The sequence below is a fragment of the Mustela nigripes genome, chromosome 10 (genome assembly GCF_022355385.1).
Source record: "Mustela nigripes isolate SB6536 chromosome 10, MUSNIG.SB6536, whole genome shotgun sequence".
NCBI classification, from domain to species: Eukaryota; Metazoa; Chordata; class Mammalia; order Carnivora; family Mustelidae; genus Mustela; species Mustela nigripes.
This window is the reverse complement of record NC_081566.1, coordinates 66,276,997-66,298,485: the sequence shown is the minus strand read 5'-3', so window position 1 is coordinate 66,298,485 and position 21,489 is coordinate 66,276,997. Positions and strand designations below refer to the sequence as shown.

The 21,489-nt window shown below is 65.5% G+C and overlaps 2 protein-coding genes across 2 annotated transcripts; one reads left to right on the top strand and one right to left on the bottom strand.

Annotated features, from left to right (window-relative positions):
- Positions 1 to 14: 14 nt before the first annotated feature.
- On the bottom strand, positions 15 to 8,824 carry DCST2 (DC-STAMP domain containing 2). The gene is made up of 15 exons (XM_059413816.1): positions 8,557 to 8,824; positions 8,246 to 8,416; positions 7,942 to 8,043; positions 7,501 to 7,698; positions 7,226 to 7,291; positions 6,615 to 6,828; positions 6,303 to 6,460; positions 5,666 to 5,830; positions 4,786 to 4,953; positions 4,553 to 4,653; positions 3,740 to 3,870; positions 3,307 to 3,434; positions 2,866 to 2,959; positions 2,644 to 2,784; positions 15 to 222 (listed from the first exon to the last, which is right to left on the bottom strand). The coding sequence occupies exons 1-15, from the start codon at positions 8,822 to 8,824 to the stop codon at positions 177 to 179; spliced, it is 2,151 nt and encodes a 716-aa protein (XP_059269799.1). The 3' UTR covers positions 15 to 176.
- On the top strand, positions 8,823 to 21,393 carry DCST1 (DC-STAMP domain containing 1). Its single transcript, XM_059413817.1, has 16 exons — positions 8,823 to 9,176; positions 9,493 to 9,618; positions 9,687 to 9,761; positions 13,065 to 13,193; positions 13,507 to 13,646; positions 14,311 to 14,530; positions 14,622 to 14,765; positions 15,206 to 15,327; positions 15,707 to 15,864; positions 17,645 to 17,744; positions 17,862 to 17,957; positions 18,077 to 18,203; positions 18,437 to 18,673; positions 18,890 to 19,032; positions 19,141 to 19,254; positions 21,012 to 21,393. The coding sequence occupies exons 1-16, from the start codon at positions 9,116 to 9,118 to the stop codon at positions 21,261 to 21,263; spliced, it is 2,244 nt and encodes a 747-aa protein (XP_059269800.1). The 5' UTR covers positions 8,823 to 9,115; the 3' UTR covers positions 21,264 to 21,393.
- The last annotated feature ends 96 nt before the right edge of the window (positions 21,394 to 21,489 follow it).

Below are 21,489 nucleotides of genomic sequence, written 5' to 3'. Positions count from 1 at the left end.
TTTGGTTCCTTCATTTGGGGGTGGGGGGGAGGGATCAGGGGCTGGAGAGAAGAGGGGGAGGGGCCAGGCTTCTGGAGCTGGAGGGGACTGCGGTGGGCAGAGGGTTTGGGAGGGCGGCCGAGGGTGGGCAGAGACAGGGTGGGAACCCCGAAAGACTGGGCGTCCGGTTGGAGCCGCTAACTGTGTGTCCTCTGCCGAGGCCCCTTCTCCTCGTCCAGGTCACTAGTGAGGAGGGCAAGGGAGTGGCGCGGTCAGGGGCGCCGTTTCCACAGGTGCACGCCTGCCCTGTCCAGACTTCCCAGCCTCCGCTGCTCCTGGTCCCCACAGGATCTCAGCCTGTGGCTCAAGAGCCCCAGTTTTAGGCTGGTGCTGACGGACCAGGGGGCAATCCCTTGCCCAAGGTCACATGGCCAATAAGGACAGAACCAGTAGTGACCTTGGTGTTACACCTACATGGTCAGGGATCAAGCTTCCCCCCTCCCCACGACCCCGCTTTTAAGTTCAGGGAGCCCCCAGGAATCTCTGAAAATAAAGCTTCACTTCCTCCCCCGCCCCTCAGCTTACCATTCCCCCTGCCGGTTCACAACAGCCCGTGCCCATCCCTCCCCTGCCCCGTTCACACCAGCCCGTGCCCACTGCGATTTGTATGCAGGCCTCCCAAATGAAGGCTGCTCATCAACCTGCTGGTACATGGGATGTTGCAGAGGTCCTGCCAGTGGCACCTGCCCCCCGGGGGCCACAGCTATCTCCCCAGACATCTGCTGCACCCACCCAGGGGGCCACGGCCAGACCAACTGCTTATGTGGCCCCCACCCTCCTCACCTCTCTAGCTTTGACCCCATGGCCACAGAGGCCTCTGCTCCTGCTCCCAGAGCGACCCCCAGCCTTGGCCACCCCTGGGTTTATCCCAGAACGTTCCCTGGCCACGACCCATTCTGTGTTGCTCTTGCTCTCACACCTCAGGGAGGCAGGGACCTTGGACTTCCCCAGGGAGGCGGCCCCGTTTCTACCCCAAGGCCAGTCCTATCACACGCTTCCTGAAGACACCCCCCCCCCCCCCGTTCTCTCCCCAGTGTCCTTCCCCTGATCCACCCAAAAAAGAGCCTTCAGCCCTCGGGTCCTGGTCCCGAAGAAAGCCACGTCACCCAGCAGCACCCTGGAGGTCAGTCCGGCTGCGCCACGCGCGTGCAGTGTCTGCGCCTTTGAGGCCCCGCGAGCCCGCTGCTCCCAGGGCACTCCCAGGGCAGGTGTTTTGCCCCCTAGACCCGGTCCTTGCAACCATCCACTCCCAGCCCCTTCCTGGCGCCCTCAGCAGGGCTCCCGGTCCTCTGAGCCTGCAGGGAGCGGCAAGGCCAGCGGCCTGGAGAGCACTCACTCCGCTCGGGGCATGCCGCTCTCCGGAGGCCGCCGGGCCACCTGGCCCAGACCCGGTGCCTCAGGGGCCCTCCGTCACCTCCGAAGGGCTCAGCTCTCCCCTTCCTGGGGAGCCCCACATCCCCTTGGGCCGGCTCCCAGCCTGCTCTGCCGCTGTGCAGACGCAGGCTCCCCGCTCCTCCCCGACTAGCTTCCTTGTTCGACTCCGGCAGTGACTCCCCAGGGACAGGACCGAGCGTCTCGGGCTCTGACACCGAGCCACGCACGGCTTCCTTCTGGGTCTTCTCTACCTACTGGCCTATGGCCCGTTACGGTCTGCTCTGGTTTGGGCTTGCTCGGGACCACGAGAAATGTCCCACAGCCACTCCAGCGGCCTCTCCACCGCCGCCGCCGCCTCGCCTGTCTCGGCGTGACGACGCTGGGCCCCCGGCTGCTCCGGTCTCTCCCCCACTTGGTTTGCGCCTGAGCCCCTCAGGGTTCGGCCCCTTTCCCTTCACCCTTCCTGCCCTGCCCTCACCCCCCTTCCCCGCTGTAATAACTCAAGCCTGGAGCCACAGGCCCAGACCCCAGGCCTTTTGTAGCGGCCCCTGGGCTGCCAGCTTCCCTCCAGACAGCCCAGAGCTCCCCACCCGAGCCCTCTTCTTCCCCCAGAGCCTGTCCTTCCGCTCGGCTGGCACCACGCCGTCCCAAGCGCCCCCATCCTCAGCACCTCCGTCCTGAGGCCGCCCTGGCTTCCCACTGCCTTCTTAGCTCAGGCTAGAACAGAGCCAGGAACGAGTGGGGCCATTTCCCGGGATCTTCAGACGGCCACCAGGGCACTCAGCCAGCTCTCTGCCCCTCCACTTCCCAGCTCATCCTGGCGCCCCTGACTCGAGTGACACACACACAGCCTCCCAAACATCTCCCATTCTCCAGGCTCCCCCCAGGCTCCTCGACCCCATGCTCTCCTCTGCCCCTTGGCCCAGCAGACACCCAGGTTACCCCCGAAACCTGCTTCCTGAAGCCCTCATTAACTCAACCTCATCCCAACCCAGCTGTTCTGTCCGCTGCCTGACCTGGCCGGCTGCTCTCCTGGACGGGGACACCGGCCCGCTATCACTCCCCACCGCTCCATAGGCTCGCTCAGGGCAAGCTGGACGGGTCCCCCCCCAACTCTGCCACAAGCCCTTCAGCTGTCTCCAGCCCTAGCACAGGGCCACGCAGCCCAGGAGCCCACTGCACACATGACAGCTCAGGCCTCCCCGGCCCCAGGTGCTGCTTTCTGCTCACCTGACCTCGGAGCTGGACTCCGAAGCAAGGGTCCTGCCCAGGGCCTCCTGCAGCTGCTGCCGCAGGAAACGCTCCTGCTCAGGGTTCTTCCTCCGAGCGGCGGCCAGCCAGAGGCGGGGGGCCTCCTCGTCACTGGAGTCCCTGGGAAAGCCTCCCATCAGGCGGCAGCTCCCACCGCCCCCACGGACAGGACTGCGGCCACTGCATCCCCCGGAGACTCACAGCTCCAGGTCCAGGCCCCCCTGCTGGGAGAGGGGCGCCGCACACACGGAGCAGGTGTTGTCCAGGAGACGGAAGCAGGTGGGGCAGAAGAGCCCTGCAAACACCAGGAGGGCAGGAAAAGGTGGCTGAGCTAGTCCACCCACCCCGCCACCAAGCTCCCCTCGCTTCCAGCCCTGCAGGGACTGTCCTCACAGAGGGACAAGCCAGGGCCCGGCTGCAATGCCACTTGCGAACGAGTGGTTACCACCAACAGAATTAAGGCAAACACAGGGAGAATGAGCTTCTCACGGTTCTCTGTAGACAAGAACATGTGGTCACGAAGGGAGGGGCCTAAAGTGTGAGTTCCAGAAGTCCACAGAGGAAGGACCATAGCCAATTGTCACACACGACTGTGGGGAGTCCCCACAGGGAGAGGGGAGAGGTCCAACCCCGGGGGCTCACCTCGGCAGCCCGGGGTGCTGCAGGACACAAAGTTCTCCGTGTCCTCGGGGTCGTGGAGCTGCCCACAGCCCAGGCAATAATCCTGGAGCGGCCAGAAGTGGCTGAGCACGGGGCCCAGACAGGAGCACCTGGGGAGGAGTCCCAGACGCTGACGCGCCAGCCCACTCCACACCCAACACCGCCCACCAGCGGGGGCGGGCCTCGCTGCAGCCTGACCCCCCTCAGCAGCAACCTCTGTGTCCTGTCCGCCCCCTCCCCCCACTGCCCACCGCCCAGAGTTCTCATCCCTGTCTCCGTCTTCGCGCATGGATCACAGAGAACGGGCACCCTCTTCAGCCAAACCTCAGGGACTTAAGAAGGGAGCCACTGTGACCTCTGGCTCTTTTTCTGTCCCCTCTTGCCCCACTTCTGCAAGGGGGGACAGTGGGCCCACCGCCTGGCCAGCTTCTGGAGGACACTTGCGTGGCCCTGGTCCGCTGCCCGCCGTCTCGCTGCTCGGTGCACGGTCGCCGGCAGATTGGTTCGGTGGCTCAGAAGTAGGTTGTAGAGGTAGGAGATCCTCTCCTGGTGGAGGGGAGATCGGGGCCGGGATCTGCCTTGATCCAGTCTCGTCCACCCGGAATGCCTTTTGCCCCCCATCCCCACTCCCGTCCTTTGCCTTCTGCCCACGCTTCTGAATCCGTCTAGGCCTGGCTCCGATGCCTCTTCCTTTGGGAAGGCCCTGGGCTCCGCTAGGTGGGGTGACCTAGTCTGTCCTCTGGGTGTTCATAGCACTTTCTTTATTTCTGCACAAAAACACTGCACAAAAACACTTCTTCCTTGTAATATCTGGTTAAAAGCCTGTCTGGCCTTGAGACCGCAAGCACCGGGCGAGGTCGGCTTCATCCTGGCACAGGGTGCGGAGGGCTCCGCCGCACGCTCCAGGACTGACTGGCAATCGAGCGCCCAACTGCTGCATTTCCACTTGCGCCTCAACACGCCAGCACGGACCCCGGCGGCCATGCCCTTCCCCACACTCTGGGGACGACAAGCTCCTTCTCAGCCAACGCCCCCCCCAAGAGGCACCCCTGCTCTCAGCACCTCTGGGGCCCGGATACCCGCCGTCCAGGTCATGTGCCTAGCGGGACTTCAGCCAGAGGAGAGAGGACTGGCGCCATCGAGGAGTCGAAGCTCCCCCAAACCAAGACAGACGGCCGTGGGCTCCCAGCAGGCAGGGGTGGGGGCGGCCGCGGCTGTGGCCGCTCACCTGCTCCCTCGACGGATAGTAGGAGGCGCAGATGGCCCGCCGCAGCCTGCTGACGTAGTTGCCGAACAGCGTGACGAAGAAACTCAGGCCGTACAGGATGCCTGGGGGGCGGCGGGGCCAAGAACCGCCGTCTGCGGGTGCGGGCTGCCGGCCGCCTCCGCACCCCCGGTCCTCACGCCCTCTGCCACGCCTGTTCCTTCCCCACCCCGTGCCCTCACGGCCGAGGCCGGTACCGATGACGATGTAACCGGTGGCATCTGGCTCCGAGGGCCTCAGGAGGCAGTGCCGGGACAAGATGCTGATGTTGCTTTGCTGCAAGACGTCGAACGCCGACACCAGGTCCCGGTAAATCCTCCCAGTGTAGCCGGTGCCTTCCACGGTTATGGACACTAGCACGGGGCCTGGCACAGCGCACTCTGTGAGGGCCGGTGCCAGGGGGCGGGTGGTGGGACAGGGCAGCTCGCAGCCCCACCCCCCAGCCAGGGGCCTCTGCTGCCCCAGGGCCCCACCAAGCCCCTGCCCCCCAGGAGCCTCTTGGAGAGGCCTCGATGCTCCATGAGTCCGTCCCTGTCCCCACGACGGCCCAGCAGCATTTGCTTTCAAGCACTTGCTAATGTGCCCCGTGTCCCGCATGCGGTGGGCGCCGGACTGAGTGTGCCGGTGACTGTGTTGGGCGCTTTCTAAGTGCCGCCGGCCTCTGCGCACAGGATGGGAGTCATTACTCCCTGTGGTCCCGCACGCTCATCAGCACGGCCTCCCGGGCCCTCCCACACAAGGCGTCCTGGGCCCCTTCAAGCGACCCGGGGGCTGCGCCCAGCATCCCAGCTCCGAAGAAGAGGCGACTGAAGCTCTGGGGGGTTCGGGAATGGCCCGAGTCACCGCCGCAGAGGGCAGGCTCCCTGACTCCAGGTCCTGTGCTTTTGACTACTCCGTATGGTGGACCCAGGACTCGGAGGCAGGGGTCCCAGGAGGATTGGAGGGCTGGCGGCGGCAGGATCGGGGCTGATGAGTCACAGTGACCTAGGGACCTCCAGGCAATCCCTGGGACCCAGGAGGCCACCTGGGTCCAGGACGCCGACCAAGGGGACCACAGCGCGAGGCCCGGGCACTCACTGCGGGCCACGATCTCCCCCTGCAACTGGTACCGGGCCAGGTCGAGCACCCAGAAGACGGCGTAGTCCAGGAAGACCAGGGCCAGCACGAGGAGGAGGTGCCGGGCAAGGCTGAGGATGGCCAGGGTGTAGAACATCTGCTCCCACCTGGACAGGAAGACGGAACCTGCGGGGAGCGCAGTCAGGAGGCCGCTGCTTATTCTCCCGGCGGAGCACACCCCATTCCGAGCCAGGGCCTGTTTGCTCATCTGGTGTGGAAGCTGGGACGGTCCCCGGACAAGGCTGGGAGGGGCTCTGAGGCTAGAGGAACCCACCCTCCTGGGCAGCCCAGCCCCAGCCCCCCAGGCTTCCTCTCCATGTTGGCAGGTTCATACTTCTGGCCTCACCCCCAAAGCCCCCCTTCCCTCAGCTGGCAGCCCCTCCCCACCTACACTTCCCTCTGTCGGGATGTCCGGGGCCCCGGAAGCTTCCTCTGCCCTTCTTTCTGTGTCTGGGTGTCTGGGTGCCGGGAGGTCCCCCCTTTGGGACCGAGGGCTCCCCAGAGACAGGGCTGTGCACAGGGCCTAGGGTCAGGGCTGGGGTGGAGGGGAGGCCCTGGTGTCCTCCTGGGTCTTGGTCTCCAATCTTGGGGCCCTCACCAGGCTGGATGTAGCGTCTGGCCTCATGGGCGCTGAGGGGCAGCACCGTGGGCAGCCCCGCCTCGGAGCGGATGGCCTCCATGCGTAGGAACCGGCTGGTGATGTACACGTTGTCATAACCGACCCAGTTCAAGTAACAGTACCGGTAGAACAGAGCTCTGGCAAGGTAAATGGAGGCCCCTCAGCTCCCCAGCCCACACCGACTCCCGCAGGGTCCCACGTCCCCTGGCCCCCAGGCTCCAGCCTTCCTGGAGGCCCTGGGGGCGACCTGGTGCCGCGCAGCCCAAGCCCCCAGCTGGGGCCCTCCCTCACTGGAGGTACAGGAGCGAAAGCAGCAGAGGCGTGGTGTAGCCCATCAGGGCCAGGGCCTCTCGGACACGGTGCAGCTTCAGGCTGACGGCTTCATGGAGGTCCAGGGCCACCTGCGACAGGCTCCGAGAGGCATTGAGGTCCACGGAGAAGTGGTGGGCGGCCGTCACGTTGAACTCGAACTCCTGACGCACCCGGTTAATTAGGTTCCTCACAGCTGGGGCCAGCAGGTGCAGGGGAGCCGGAAGCCAGGAGAATTAGTGGGGGCAGGGCCTGGCATAGCTCGCAGAACAGCCGGGACCCCCCAACCCGAGGAGGAGATGACAAAGCCCCCGCGGTCCATGCTGTCACCACCAGGGGCCTGACACCACGGCCCCTCTCTGTGCCCGCCCAGCTCAGTGCCCTGCCCTGGGCTGGGAGGACCGGGGAGGGGGGAGCGGGGGTAGGACGTCTTGGTCCTCTCCCTGCTCCAGCCCAGGCTGGGCCTCCGGCGTCCCTGCCCGGCACCTTTCCTCCCTCCTGCATTCTCACTGGGGACTGGGAGCACCGCCGGCCTGGAGAGGGGAGAGTCCCCAGGAGTACCCCCGCAGCAGGGCTGGGAGGGGGCCACTCACGGGTGCCAAGGGTCTTTCGCAAGAAAGGCTGGAGGTACTTGGGGATAATGCAGAACACCTGCACCACTGGGACCCAGAGACCGAGCGTCAGGGGAGGCGGAGGCACGCGGCCCTCCCGCCTCCGGGTCCTCTGGCTTCCCTCTCCTGCTGCTGACCTCCGCAAGGGCTCCAAACCGGCTTCTCCCAGTGCCCCCAGTGCCCCCAGCGCGGGCCCGGCCCCGCCGACGGACCCCCTGCTCACTGGCCATGCCCCGCAGGCGCTCGCCGGCCCTCACCGCTGGCCAGTCCGCACAGCGCGAGCTTGAAGGGCATGAGCACGTAGCACAGGTGATAGGCCCAGGGGACAACGTGCATGCAGCGGTCCTTGGCGTCGTCGAAGACCCGCGCACACTTGAGGTAGGGGTTGCCCAGCTCAGCGTTGCACACGTCGCCGATGTGCAGGAGCCAGTACCACACGTTGCGCAGGACCCTAGCTGGGGACAGCGGCGGGGCTGGTCCCCAGGCCCGGAGCCCTGCGGCCCCTTGGCTGGGACTCGGGGACCCCAGGGCAGCACCCAGCGCGGGACCGCGGTCAGGGCCCTGGCTGCGCCGTATCCGGCGGGGGCCAGTCAGCACCCGGGAGGGGCCCTGGGCCGTGACGTGGGCACGGGTGAGGAGACAGGGTGAACCGTGAGCCCGCCCTCTGGAAACACCCCAGCCGTGCTGACTGTGCTGACCTACGTGCTTCACGCCGTCCATGATGGACCGGAAGAACTTGCGGACCCGGTCAGCCACCTCTTTGGCCTTCTGGGCAATGGCTTTAATCTTGTTCAGGGCACCTGGGGGGCAGGGGTGGAGGCACTGGGGGGCCGGTTCTGCCCGCTGCAAGGGGGGGCGGGGGTGGGGAACAGAGTGGAGAGGAGGCTGCCCCCCAGGGTGTGGGGAGATGCAGCCGGCCAGGGAGCCACGGGGAGGGGTCCGCAGCCGCAGGGGACGGAGCGGGGCCACAGAACGCACAGCCACGGGCCCAGGGGGCCTTACTGACAAGGGGCTGCTTGGCCTGCTCCAACACCTGGGCGGTCTGGTTCAAGGCCAGCTCGGCCCCGCAGGCCACGGCCTCGCTGGCTTGGGTGAAGTTACGCAGTGTGTTGGCACAGGGTCCCTGCAGCACCAGCCCGAAGGCCGCCACCAGCAGCAGCATCCGGCCCTGCCCTGGGGGAGACGGCTCCATGGGCCCAGGGCCCCGGCTTCGCGCACGGTCTCGCACGGAAGCCTCTGGAAGGTTTCCCTCAAACCGCCCCCACCTCCTGTAAGATCCCTCCTGCCCCCCTCATCCCCCACCCGGCACTCACTGGAGAAGGCCTGGGGCAGCAGCAGCAGGACTGTGACCCGGACCTGGCGCGAGAACCCCATGCCCAGGCTGAGGAAGGCAGCCAGAGTGAGGGTGCCCACCAGGCAGCCCCAGGGGCTGTGTCCTTCCACCAGCAGCTGCAGGAGCCCATAGGCCGTGGCCAGAGACATGCCCAGGCTAAACCCCCCCAAGCTGCGGACCATGGTCCGCGCCACGCTCGGCTCCTCCGTCCCCAAGGGGAGCACATGGTCCTTCATGAGTCTGGGCATGACTGCTGAGACCCAATGCCGGCCTGTCTCCAGGAGATGCCCGCCAGGTTCTGTGGCCCTCGCCACATTCTCAGGTTCCGGAAGCTTGTATTGTGTCTGTCTCCGAGAGCCTGACCGGCTCCAGGACTGGAGACGGGGACACAGGTCTCTACTCTCCTTCCCCAAGTCTCAGAGCAGAGCTTTGGCTGCTGTCCGGCTGCGCAGACAGCAGAGGGGATAGAAGGGGACCTCTGTGCCCGAGGCCACCTTGAGGACGTTTGTGGGACAAGGGAGGGTCCCCCAAGCTGACTCATGGCCATCACACTTCATCAGAATGGAGCCAAGGGGGAAAGAAGGAAGCTCCCCCACACCAGTGAGTCCGGCCTTTCCCAGCACCGGCCCTCAGGGCATCTCATCCCCTGTCCCCTTGGGGCCCCCACGCCCCCCCCTGTGGGTCTCCGGCTATCCCCCAGTGTTCGCCTCCAGCCAAGCCCCTTCCTCTTCTCTCCCTCACAGCTGTCCTGCCTCCCCAGGGTCCCGCATCCTACTTCGGGATGGCCCGCCCGCTCCCACCACGCCTGCCAAGGTCTCCCCTAGCCTCTCCCCCGTAGGCCCCTGACCCCAATGAAGCGCATCTCACCCAGAAGAGCGGGCTGTTGGCCCCAGTGTGTCTGCCCCCACCCCCGCAGCGCTGCAGAGACTCCTGAGCTGGGGGCTGCCTGTCCCCTGCAGCCGGTTCCTGCAGCGACAGCCCCGCACGTTTCCTGGTGCCGCCTTCCTGCTGGGCGCAAGCAGCGGCGGGCTCCTGGCCATGGGTGAGTGTGGGCAGAGCCCGGGGGGCAGGGACCCGCCTCCCGATCGTCAGCTTGACCCGCACCCTCAGGTCTGTTTCAGCTCCTGGTGAACCCCATGGACATCTACGAGGGTCAGAAGATGGTGGCCTTGTACGGCATGGTGGGTGAGTGCTGGCTGAGGACGGGGACCCTCGAGAGGCCTGTGGGGCAGGCCTGGGGAGTCCTGGCCCAGGAACGGATCTGATCTTGTTTCTTGTGCACCGAGTATCCCAGCCCCAGCCTCCTCGTGGGCTTTGAGGGGAGATCCCAGGAGAAGGGGCCCCAGTCTATGGAAGAAACCTGACCGGTCCTTGTCCCCTAGGGGCCTCCCCAACCGGAAGGACTCCATGTTCTCCACAGGGTGCCCCATGGCTCCCAACCTCGCTGACCTTGTGTCTTGCTCCTCCCAATTAATTCTGTTGGTTCATTCATTCACTCACACCTTCATTCGTTCATTCAGCCCTCTCGGGGGCCCCGTAGCGGCTTCTAAAGGGCGCGAGGTCAAGGGGCCCCCAGTGGAGAGAGAGAGGGAGGAAGGAGCCTTTCTGGGGATGACGAGGAGGCGTGATGGGAGGGTGCCGGGCCTGGGGAAGGGGCTGGTAGTCAGGGAAGGCTTCTTGGAGGCTCCACTGGGGAGGGAGCCTCGTGCGGGCGCTGCGGGGCCAGGAGAGGAGCCCATGAGCAGGTGGATTAGCCACGGAGAAAGCCGGCTGTCTCCCGCAACAGCCACTCTCAAGGCCGAGCAGTCTTTGGACTTTGGATAATTCAGCCCCTCAGTCCACCCCCCACGGACCCAGTTTCCCTCTCTGTTTGGCCTGGTGGCGGCTCGTCTTCAGGTCACGCAGGGGCGGCCTCAAGTCCAGGCATCTCCTCTTCAGCCATCGATGCTGGAAGACGGGAACATTCCTTCTCAAGGTCTCCTTTAAGAAAGAGGAAAATGTTCCCGTCCCCCCGCCCCCCGGCCAGCGTCGCCGCGCTGCCTGTTCCAGGCGGCCCGGCAGGGCCCTCGCCCGCTCACCCCGGAAACTGACCTGTGTGGGCAGCCCCAGGACCACACCGGGCCCCGGGGAGGACCTCTCCCTCCGACCCTTCCCTTGCTGCCTATTTTCAATACGAGAGCCTGTCTTGCTTCCGCGAGGGCGACTTTCTCCTCCAAAAGGCCCACTCGTCCCCGAGGAAGTCCTCCATCCTTGCCCTGCCAAAGTAGGCGAGCAGGCACCTTGCCGCTGCCCCCTCCCCTGCCGGGCTGAGAAGCGAGCAAGGCTCCCGGGGCACATCCCCCACCCGCCCCAGAGTTCCTGCCAGCGCCGAGCCGGCCTCGCCTTCCACGCCGGGCTCACGTGGCCACGCAGGGCCACCGTCCCCTCCGCCCCGTCTCTCTGGGGTCCCGTGAGGCTCGCACTCGGCCTGGAAGTGAAGCCCCACCCTCTCCTCAGACCACCCCTGCTATGTCTGCCTACTCCAACTTCTTCTCTTCTAGAAAGTACTGATTTCTTTTTTTTTTTTTTTTTAATTTATTTATTTGAGAGACAGAGAGAACCAGAAGGGGAGGGTCAGAGGGAGAAGCGACTCCTCGCTGAGCAGGGAGCCCGATGCGGGGCTCGGTCCGGGAACTCGAGGACCATGACCTGAGCCAAAGGCGGTTGCTTAACCAACTGAGACCCCAAGGCGTCCTAGAAAATTCTAATTTCTGGCCTTGTCTTTGTATCTACTGGTGGGTAGAGGGCCAGAGACGAGTTTCGCCCTGCTGGTGGGCCCAGACAGGGCGTTACAGACCCCCTGAGCTCTCTGGAGAACCAGGGAGACTACTTGCCAACTCCTTTAGCTTGAATCCTTGGCCAGAAGGCCAAGACCATGAAACAACCCCCCCCCCTTTTTTTTTTTTAAAGATTTTTATTTATTTGACAGACAGAGATCACAGGCAGGCAGAGAGGCAGGCAGAGAGAGAGAGGGGGAAGCAGGCTCCCCGCTGAGCAGAGAGCCCGATGCGGGGCTCGATCCCAGGACGCTGGGATCATGACCTGAGCCGAAGGCAGAGGCTTAACCACTGAGCCACCCAGGTGCCCCGAAACAAACCCCTTTTGATATCCTATTATCCCATGATTGTGTGAGAAAATCCCAATTTCCCCCAGGGACTGGGGCAGGGACAGGTGGCTGGCCTTGAAGGAAACTCCAGTTGTGTTAGCCAGGAAGAGGGCAGACGCTCGGGCGGGCGCAGCAGACAGGGCTCCCAGCAAACCTGTGTGACCAGGTAAGGCCAGCCAGGTGAGGAGCCACACTTCGGGCAGAGGCAGGATGAGCTTGGCCTGTTCTAGGGCTGGCCCGAGGCATGGGGGGTGGGTGGTGGACAGGCAGGCCATGGGCTGAGCAGCCCTAAGCCATCAAGGGGGTCCGTGGACCCCGCTAAGGGAGCTCGGACTGGACCCCACCTCTGGTGGAAAGTCCATAGCTGGTTTGAAGCAGAGAAGGGACAAAGTCAGAGGCTGTGTGTACAAGACCACTCTGGCCACCTTGTGAAAACCCAAATACAGAGGGGAGGCAGGGGACTGGTTAGGCCCCGCGAAAGGTGACGGGGACCCCACAAGAGCTGGGGAGAGAGACAGAGGGAAGAAGCGGGGACTTGGCTCCGACGATGGCCAGCGCTCCATCGCACAGGAAGCCACTGGGTTCCCTGCCCAGCTCTGCCGTCCCTCTGGCCTGGAACGCTGTCCTGTCTCCCGACGACACGTCCCTTGTCTTCCGGCCCCCGCCGACCCGTCAGCCGCTGCGTCCGGCCTTCGCAGACCCATGCTCCGCACAGAAACGCTGGCTCCGGCCGCGCCCCCACAGCCCTGGAGAAGGGCCTCCCTTGTGCACTCGGGCCATATCATCTGTTAACTCGCTCACTCTCTCCCTGAATTCTGAGCTCCGCGGAGCTCTCCGTGTCCTTGCGGGGACCACAGGGAGACACCTGTGAAGCTGTTAACACCACCAGGAGGTCCATGATTAAGGCTAAAATTAGAGACGGAGATAGTGATTGGGATGGGGTCAGAGCACGGGAACAGGGAGGCGGCTGTGAGCACGAGTGACGGTTTCCAGAACTTTCTCTGGCACTCCCTGCCTCCTCGCCACCTGGGTAGTGTGTGAATCCAGCCTACCAAAGAGGGAAGAGTCCCCTTCCCACACACACACACTCGACCCTCCATCACTGGCCATGGCTCTTGGACCTCTGGTGTCCCTCCACGCCCCTCCCGAGCCGCCATGCAGCGGAGCTTGGGAAAGGGCTGTTCACATGAATGAGCGGCCTCCAAGGGCGATCAGAGCCGGTGCCCAGCGTCAAGAAGGCAGTGCGGTTCTGGGAAGAACCTGGGGGGCGGGTGCCATGCTCAGCCTGGTGGGTCAGGCTGCACCCTCACTCCCCCTTGCCACCTGCTGGTCTCTCCCGACAGGCTTGGGAGCTGTGGGCTGGGGGACCTCCCCTCACATCCGCTGTGCCAGCCTCCTGTTAGTGCCCAAGATGCTGGGCAAAGAGGGCCGGCTCTTCGTGCTGGGGTACGCCTTGGCGGCCATCTATGAGGGTGAGTGTGTGTCCCTGGGGATAGTGTGTGACTGGGCGGGCCACCGGGCAAGACCCAGGTGGGTGAAGGGGAATGAGTGGGGGCCTGATGGCAGCTGTGTGCCTCTGAGAGAGTTCCTCCACGTCTCTGGGCCGCCTCGGCTTACACGGGGAAAATCAACCCAGTGATGAGCCGGCTGCCCTCTCCCGGGCTTCGGGGCCCCCTCATACAGTTCTAGAAGGCGGTCACCCACTGCACACAGACTGGGGGTGAAGGGGGCCTCTGGAGAGCAACTAGCTCCAGAGGGAGACCCACGAGGGCATCTTCCCGCCAGGACCTGTGGCCAACCTGCGCTACAACCTCAATGAGGTGGTCGTGTCGCTGGGCTGCACAGTGGAGCTGCAGGTCAACAACACCCGGGCGGCCTGGCGCGTCTCCACGGCCCCGCTGCGTGCAGTGTTCAAGGACCTGCTGGTCAGGACCCCACGTGTGGGCAGGGCCGGGCCCCTCTGCCCCGGGGGGCCGGCATGGCTGCCTTCAAACATTGCAGGACGTGCCCTGGGCACTAGACAGTGGGGAAAGCCCCTGCCCCCGGTCATGGGACCTGCACCCCCCATTTCCAAACACCTGGGCAGGTGAACTAGAATGTCAGGGTAGCTGAACTAGAATGTCAGGAAATTGGGGGCCGTGGCCTTGAGCACTCAGGAAGCCTGGAGGCCCCGGGGATTGCGGAATGGGGCTGAGGGGGCCTGGAGGCTGCAGGCATGGGAGAATTGGCGCGTCGACGAGCTGGGGAGTCAGGTGACATCGGGGACACTGGAACTGAGGACCCTGAGATGGCATAGTGGTCTGGGAGGCTCATGTGAAGCCCCAGGGCTTGGGGAAGCTTCTGTAGCTAGCGGGGATCTGAGACAGAGGCCGGTGGAGGAGCTGGGTAGGGGGCAGAGCAGAGGCCACTGGTCGCAGGGAAAGGCGGTAGGGGGCTGTCCCCAAGACTGAACAGTGGAGCATGAGGTGAGAGGCTGTCTAGGGCCTGGGCTCTGCCTGGGCCTGAGGGAGGAGCCCAGAGTTTGGCCAAAGGAAAGGCTCCTTCCTCTGCAGCTGCACCTACCTCCCTGTCCTCACCCCCCAACCCCAGGGCAGCAAAGATTCACTGCGAGCCGGGACTCAGAACATCTCCAAGTCCTTCGAGGAGCTGGATGCCCAGGTGAAGAGTGACGCGGGGTTCGTGCCCGAGGACGCGTCCGGCTCCGACCCCACAGCCCGCAGGGGCCCGAGCCAGGGAGCCTTTCCTCCCCGGCGGCACGCACTGTCCACCCAGAAGATGTATGAGCTCAAGACCAAGCTGCGCTGCTCCTGTGAGGGGCGTGGGGGGGCGTCGGGGGCGTGCCGGGGGCGGGGCTTCAGGCAGGCCACCAGGGGACCTCACCTGCCCCTGCCTTTCCGCAGACGTGGTGGACCAGGCCATCGCCAGCTGCCGCCGCTGGTTTGACCGGAAGCACCAGCAGTGCCTGCAGCGCATCTGGGTCCCGCTGCTCAGGGACCTGCTCTGTCTGCCGATGAAGTTCAAGTTCTTCTGCAGCATCGCCAAGGGTCAGCGGGGCGGTGGGAGGGCGGAGGCACACACGCGGGCGCAGGGGCCCAGTCCTCGGGGACACTGCGGGGGGTGCAGGCGAGCCTGGGGGGCAGCCTCGCGGCCGTGGCGGGGACATTCCCAGGGACCTCTGCTTCTGCCTCTCTGCCTGGAAGACGGGCCTAACGATAGCCTATGAGGGGGCTCCGAGGTGTGAGGGAGGAATACAGGAGCCGAGCTGTGCTTCCCCGTGCCTGTTGCCACCCGTGTTCACAGTCGGCGTGGTTACGTGGTTACACACCGACGAGCTGGATGAGGGGAAGTCAGGCCTTGTGCCCAGGACGCGGGACTCACGGAGCGTGGAGAGGGGTGGACAGGCAGCCGGGGCAGATGGGGTCCTCAGGCCCTGGGGGGCGAGAGGCGGGCACAGGCCCCTGACCCCCCCCCCCACCCCCGGTAGCGATGGAGGTTTGGTGTCGTCACCGAATCCCCGTGGAAGGGAACTTCGGGCAGACCTACGACTCCCTGAACCAGTCTGTTCACGACCTGGACGGGGACTTCTCAGCCACTATCGAGCTCAAGGTAGGAGGCAGGGGGTGCCCGGCTGGGAGGGCGCGAGGGAGAAGGGGTGAGGGCACAGGCCTGCGGAGAGCAGGTGACAGGAGGGCGGAGGGGCACGAGGGCGGAATGGGCTGGTGCTGGGGGACGGGGGGGCTGTGCTGAACCTGGGTGGGCAGGGACCTGCCTCTGAGACCCGATGGCCAGCCTGGCCAGAGAGGGTGTCAGCCCGGATGGGCGCAGGGGAGCAGGACCACGGGGAGGAGAGGGCCGCACCCAGCCCCCTGCGTGACCTCCACACGGGGGGTTCCGAAAGTGCTGGGAAGAGCTGGGGGTCACGAGCGGGGTGCCCGGGCAGAGACGCCCAGGAGGGCTGTGTCTGCCCCGTGCCCCTTCCCCCCAGGAGGAGAAGCGGGCCGCGCTGGTGGGCGCGGACACCAGCTGGGAGCACGTGAGCACGGAGCTGCGGGGCTACGTCCGCCAGCAGGAGGCCCGGCTGCAGTGGGCGCTGGGGCTGCTGCACGTGCTCTTCTCCTGCACCTTCCTGCTGGTGCTGCACGCGTGAGCCCACTGGCCCGACGCCCCTTCCTCCCGGGGTGGCCCCGGCACGGGGGACGCTGGCCCGCACTCTGCCACCTGGAAAGGGAGCCAGTCTTCACTGAGCCGCCTCCCTCGGCCTCCGTCCCAGTGCTGACTGCCCTCTGACGGCGCTGCCTGCCGTGTTCCACTTGGTTTTGACCCTGCCAGTCTCTACCATCCAACCCTGCCCGTCTCTACCGCCCAACCCTGCCCGTCTCTACCGCCCAACCCTGCTTTCATTTTCGGCCGCCTGCCTCACTGGCAGCTACTTTCCCTCCATTTGGACCAAAGTCCTCAACCCCAGCCAGCGGGGCGTCCAGCTGGGCAGTCCCGGGCCTCACTCTGTTTCCCCGCTGACCTCTGGACCCTCTGTTTCCTGTCCCCACCCCCAGATGCCTGAGACAGGCAGGGGCTGGGCAAGGGCGGCCACAGGGGGCTCCGGCCCCATCTGCCCCTTCCATGGGGCAGGTGAGCGCGCCGTTCGGTGTGTGCCGAGGGCCCCGTGGGAAGACAGAGTGAAGGAGCCTTCCTCCCACCCTCAAGACGCTGGTGGTCTAGTGGAGGCCAGAGGGGCGCCCACGGGGCACCCTGTGGTGGGTCGGAGGGCCTTGCGAGGGCGGGGCTCCTGGAACGGGGCAGGAGCTGAGGACAGGCCCCTGTAAGAGCCATTGTCAGTGGGGAGCCAAGGTCAAGGCGAGGAAGACTGTTCTCTTGGGCAGGGACCAAGGCTTCTGTGGGATGTGGAGGGCAGAGGCTGGGCTGAAGGACTGGGCAGGCGCAGGCAGGGCCCCGAGAGCTGGCCAAGCCCTGCAGGCTGGAGGCCAGGAGGCTCAGGTGGATCAGGGGTTAGAGGGCCCGGCGGCTGCGCGGGGCACCGCAGGAAGCCGGCCTGAGGCGGAGGCAGGAAGGGGAAAGGTGCAGCAGGTCTCCGGGGCCAGCTCCGGGAGGGAAGGAAGGAGGGGAAGGAGGCACTGAATCCGCTTCCCCGCTCTCGACCTGGCGAGGTCACTGGCCGGAGGGGCGGGGGGGGGGGGGCATAGCCGGCCAGAGGGCAGGGCCAGGCAGGGCACGGCCCATCTCCCCACACGGGGGCGCTCACAGGCTGGCCTGCAGGGGACCGCTCCCTCCGCCTGAGCCCTCCCAGAGGGTTTTGACAGGGTCTCAGAACCCCTGAAACTTAGGTTGCACAGTTGACGGGGCTGACTTAGAGTCACGCGGCTTTAAACACATCTCCGATAATGAGCACGTTTCCTTAGCAAACCAAAGCGCTACGTGGGACTTGGACTTGGGTGTGCACAGAGGGGCACTTGTGTACAAAACAGAAAACAGCCTCAAGGGTGTGTTGGGGAGAGGGGAAATGCAGGTGGGGGCATGCGTTTTGCTTGACGTGACCCCCAGGAGATGTTCTGCCGGCTCAGGCGAGAGGCGGATGTGGGAGGGCGTGAGGGCTGGCGGCTCTGCAGCCTTGAGGGCCTCCCCACCTCTCTGTGTCTTTGCTCCTGCTGTGTCCTCTGCTTGAGATCCGTGCCTGAGACCCCTCCCTTCCCGGCCAGGCATGCGACCCACCCCCCCGCCGCCTTTTCACCCGTGTCTCCTCGCCTGTGGGGTGCCCGCCCTGCCCCAGATGGCCCAGTGTCTCCACCTGGAACATACACAGCATTCAGTGCAGGCTGGGGTCTGGGGAACGCCCCACATCCAGGAAGCCCGCAGTGGGGGGTGGTCGAGGACAGCCTGGAGGACACAGAGACGTCCTCGTACACAGGTGCTTCTCCTACATGGACAGTTACAACCGCGACATTCGCTTTGACAACATCTACATTAGCACCTACTTCTGCCAGATTGACGAGCGCAGGAAGCAGCTGGTGAGGGGGGCCCAGCCCTGGCCAAGGGGGCCCTACTGCGTGTCCTCCTGGAGCAGGAGGGCAGAGCGCCGAGGGGAGGGGACCCCGGTGTCCCTCACCAGCTGGACATTTTACCAGGGCAAACGGACGCTGCTGCCACTCCGCAAAGCTGAGGAAAAAACTGTCATCTTCCCCTGGAGTCCCTCCGTGCAGGCCTCGGAAATGAGAAACCTGGTGAGGAGGCCATGGGGGCAGGTCCGGGGGCTCCAGCCGCAGCCCAGGGCACGGGTCCCGGAGAGGGCCCGGGCAGGGCGGGCGGCACCGCCCAGCTCAGGCCCGCGGCTCCTTGGCAGGTGAGGGAGCTCGTGGAGACGGTGCCCGTGCTGCTGCTGCTGCTGCTGCTGTGCGGCCTGGACTGGGCCCTCTACTCCATGTTCGACACCATCCGCCACCACTCCTTCCTGCAGTACTCCTTCCGCAGTGAGCCCTCGCCCTCGCCCCTGCCCCTGGCCGCCACCTCTTCCAGCCCCGCGTGGGGTCCGATCTCGGGCCTGCTGGCCTCAGTTTCCAAGCCTCCTTTATATTTATATCTGCAGCAGGGAGGGGTTAGCGCTCAGCGGACGGAGGGAAACCCCCCCGGGACCCCGTCCTCGTCCTGCGCCGCCAGCCTCCTAAACTGCAACCCTTTCCTGACCGCCCCCCCACGGCCTTAGGCAGCCACAAACTGGAGGTGAAAGTCGGGGGGCGCTCCATGCTGGCCCGGCTGCTTCGGAAGACCATCGGAGCCCTCAACACGTCCTCGGAGACGGTGATGGAGTCAAACAACATGCGTGAGCGACGTCCAGCGTCCGGGTTAGAGCAGCTGCAGGGGGGCACCGGGCTCTTTCCGAGGCGACCCAAGAGGGGCCCTCAGAGCAGGAAACATCAGGTGGACCCCGCGTTGCTAGAAGGTGACAGCTTGGGGTCCGACGGCTGGAGGATCTGGGGCCTTGGCGACAGAGGGTGCCAGCGCCCCGGAACCACGCTGTCCACCAGAGTTTTCTCCCGCACCTGTGGCCTGTCAGGGGACTAGCCTCAGGAGCCTGGTAGCTCTGGGCTGGAGAGGGCAGCTCTGCAGGGAAGAGGACGCAGGCCCGCGGAGCCCTGACAGGCCCGCCCTGCCGCAGCCTGCCTGCCCCAGCCCCTGAGCCTGGACGCCTGGGCTTACGTGAGAGCGGCGCTCCCCATCGGCCTGCTGCTGTGTCTCTGCCTGCTCCAAGCCTTCGCCTACCGGCTCCGGAGGGTCATCGCCGCCTTCTACTTCCCCAAGGTACCCTCTCCCCAACACCCTCAGGCCTGCATCCAGCCCCCCCCCCCGCCCCCACTCCAGTCTGCAGGGGGCACTGTCCTGTCCCTGACCCCCTGTTCCCGGCCCCAGCGGGAGAAGAAGCGGGTCCTGTTCCTCTACAACGAGCTCCTGAGGAAGAGAGCAGCGTTTACGCAGCTGAGGAGGGCTGCCATCCTGAGGCAGGCGCGAGAGCAGAAGGCTCCGGTAAGTGCAGGCCTCCTTCCCGTGGCTCCTGGGGTGGTGACGACCCGCGGCAGGGGCCTCTCCCCTCAGTCCATCCAGCCGCAGGGCCCTAGGCCCACGGAGCCCAGTGAGTTCTGACGGGAGAGGTGCCAAGGGCCCTGGTCATCCAGCTCCCGGGGGTCAGGGCTGAGTCCACCTCTCCCCCAGGATTCGGCCCAGCCTGAGACACTCAGTGGGCCGTGAGGAAGCAGGCAGAAAAGGGGAATCCGATTTGAGGTCTGGCTAAAAAAAAGCAAGGGGGCTCCATCAGAAGCAAGGGACTGAAGGCAAGCCACAAGTTCTACTGAGTGTCTCTGGGGGTGGTGGGGAAACTGGGGGGCTCGGGGTGCATTCCAGAAGGCGTCAAGAAGGGCCACGTGGGGTAAGGAGAAAGCGCAGAGCCAGAAGAACTGGGTTCCAGTTACACGTCCTCATTATGCTGGGCGACCTTGGCTATGGTCCCCACCAGACCTCAGTGTTCCCCTCTGAAGGTCAGGGAGCTTGGAGAGATGTGTGAGACCTGTGCAGTGATCAGCAACAGTGGGGCCGGGGCCGCAGGCTGCCGGCGCGAGAGGGCCTGGATTTCAATCCTGGCTCCCTTCTTTATCGCCCTGACAACTGGGATCTGGAGTACTTGCTAATTGCTGGGCCTTGGTTTTTCCCTTCTGTCACCTGGAGTGAGCTGCCACTCCATCTGGTTGTTGTAAGGACTGAGGGAGTCTCGGTCCCGAGGAGCCGGCATCTAGCAAGTTCCATGCACAGGCTAGTTGTCAGCGTGTGACCTTGGGCAAGAAACAGCCTCTGCAAGCCCGTTTTCTCATTTGAAAAAGAAAGATGATGACAATGCCCACCTAACGGGGTTACTGTGGGAGGGAGCTAATTTATTCACCCTTTCTTAGTATGGGACCCAACATTAAAAAAAAAAAAAAAAAAAAGAAAAAAAAAGAATGACAGCCGTTCTTAGCCCGGCAGAGCCCCTAAAAGTGAGAGAGACCCGCTTTGCCTGACTTTCCCTCCAGGGCCTAAATCCCCCAGCCCACAACACATAGAGGCTAAAGGCCTATGAACAAGTGGCTGTGATGCCGTGAGAGGTCGGACGTCAGCCGGCTTTCGGCGGGTGGGAATGAGAAGGGCATCCGTCCCAAGCTAAAGGAATAGAATGTGCGAAGACTCAGAGCCCAGAGCGAATGTCAAAGGCCAGGGTCAGTCTGAGAGGCTGGCGCAGGAGCTGCCAGGCTCGAGCTGGGGCAAGTCCGAGCAGAGGCTGGAGGGGACCAGAGCATGGACGGCCCTGCAGGCCAAGGCCAGGCCTTCTGCCTTTGCAGGGGACCTCCTCTGCGGTTTCCAGAGCGAAGGCCGCCCTGATAAGGTGGCCTGCAGAGGGGAATTCCTGGTGACTGCGAGGCGAGAGGGTGGGAGCACGGTGAACCAGACCTGCGTCCTGGAGTGCGGGGACCGGAGCCAGCCGGGTTGGCTGCTCGCTCTCTGCGCGCCTGGGGAACTCACTGGCCGCTGTCCCGCCCGTCGAGGGGAGAACGCGGCAGGGATGGTGGCGGGCGCCCTGCTCCCTTCCCGGCCCACGGGGACGGCCAGATAAGGCGGCTGGCGGGGAGTGGGAGCTGCGCCCCGAGTCTCCATCCCCGAGCGGGGGAGGGCCGCGCTCGGCACCACCGCCCCGGCAGGCGGGCACTGGCCGGCGTGCGGCGCCCTCGCAGCCCTCTCTCCGCGCCTCCCGGCAGCGCCCCCGCCTGACCGACGTCCTGCACCGCCGCTGCCCGCTCGCGCGCCGCTGGCTGCGCCGCCGCTGCGTCGTGTGCCAGGCGCCCGAGACGCCCGCCGCCTACGTGTGCCCGACGCCGGACTGCGCGGCCGTGTACTGCCGGCCGTGCTGGGACGACGTGCGGCGCCGGTGCCCGGCCTGCACCCCGCGCGAGGAGCTCTCGTCCTCCGCCTACAGCGACAGCAACGACGACGCCACCTACGCCGAGTGAAGGCGCGTCCTGCCCACCCGCCCCTGCGCGATGAATAAAGGCCCGCACGCCCCCGACGCCCGCGCTTCCCAGGGCTCTGACCCGCAGTCCGCAGACCCCGGCCGCCGACGTGACGCGGGAGGGCGGCGGGGCCGCGAGGACGGGCCCGGCCCCGGGAGACGCGCGGCGCAAGCGGGTGGGACCCGGCCTCGGCTCCCTCCGCGCGCGGCAGCGGGGAGGCGGCGGG

Excerpts from the sequence above, each read along its gene's own strand:
- DCST1 (XM_059413817.1), top strand. The coding sequence starts at position 9,116 with ATGGCCATCACACTTCATCAGAATGGAGCCAAGGGGGAAAGAAGGAAG. Across the intron at positions 17,958-18,076 it reads CCTCGGAAATGAGAAACCTG|GTGAGGGAGCTCGTGGAGAC; the intron begins GTGAGGAGGCCA and ends GCTCCTTGGCAG. Across the intron at positions 19,033-19,140 it reads CCGCCTTCTACTTCCCCAAG|CGGGAGAAGAAGCGGGTCCT; the intron begins GTACCCTCTCCC and ends TCCCGGCCCCAG.
- DCST2 (XM_059413816.1), bottom strand. The coding sequence starts at position 8,824 with ATGCCCAGACTCATGAAGGACCATGTGCTCCCCTTGGGGACGGAGGAG. Across the intron at positions 8,044-8,245 it reads GGCCAAGCAGCCCCTTGTCA|GTGCCCTGAACAAGATTAAA; the intron begins GTAAGGCCCCCT and ends CCTGCCCCCCAG. Across the intron at positions 2,785-2,865 it reads GGGGGCCTGGACCTGGAGCT|GGACTCCAGTGACGAGGAGG; the intron begins GTGAGTCTCCGG and ends AGGCTTTCCCAG.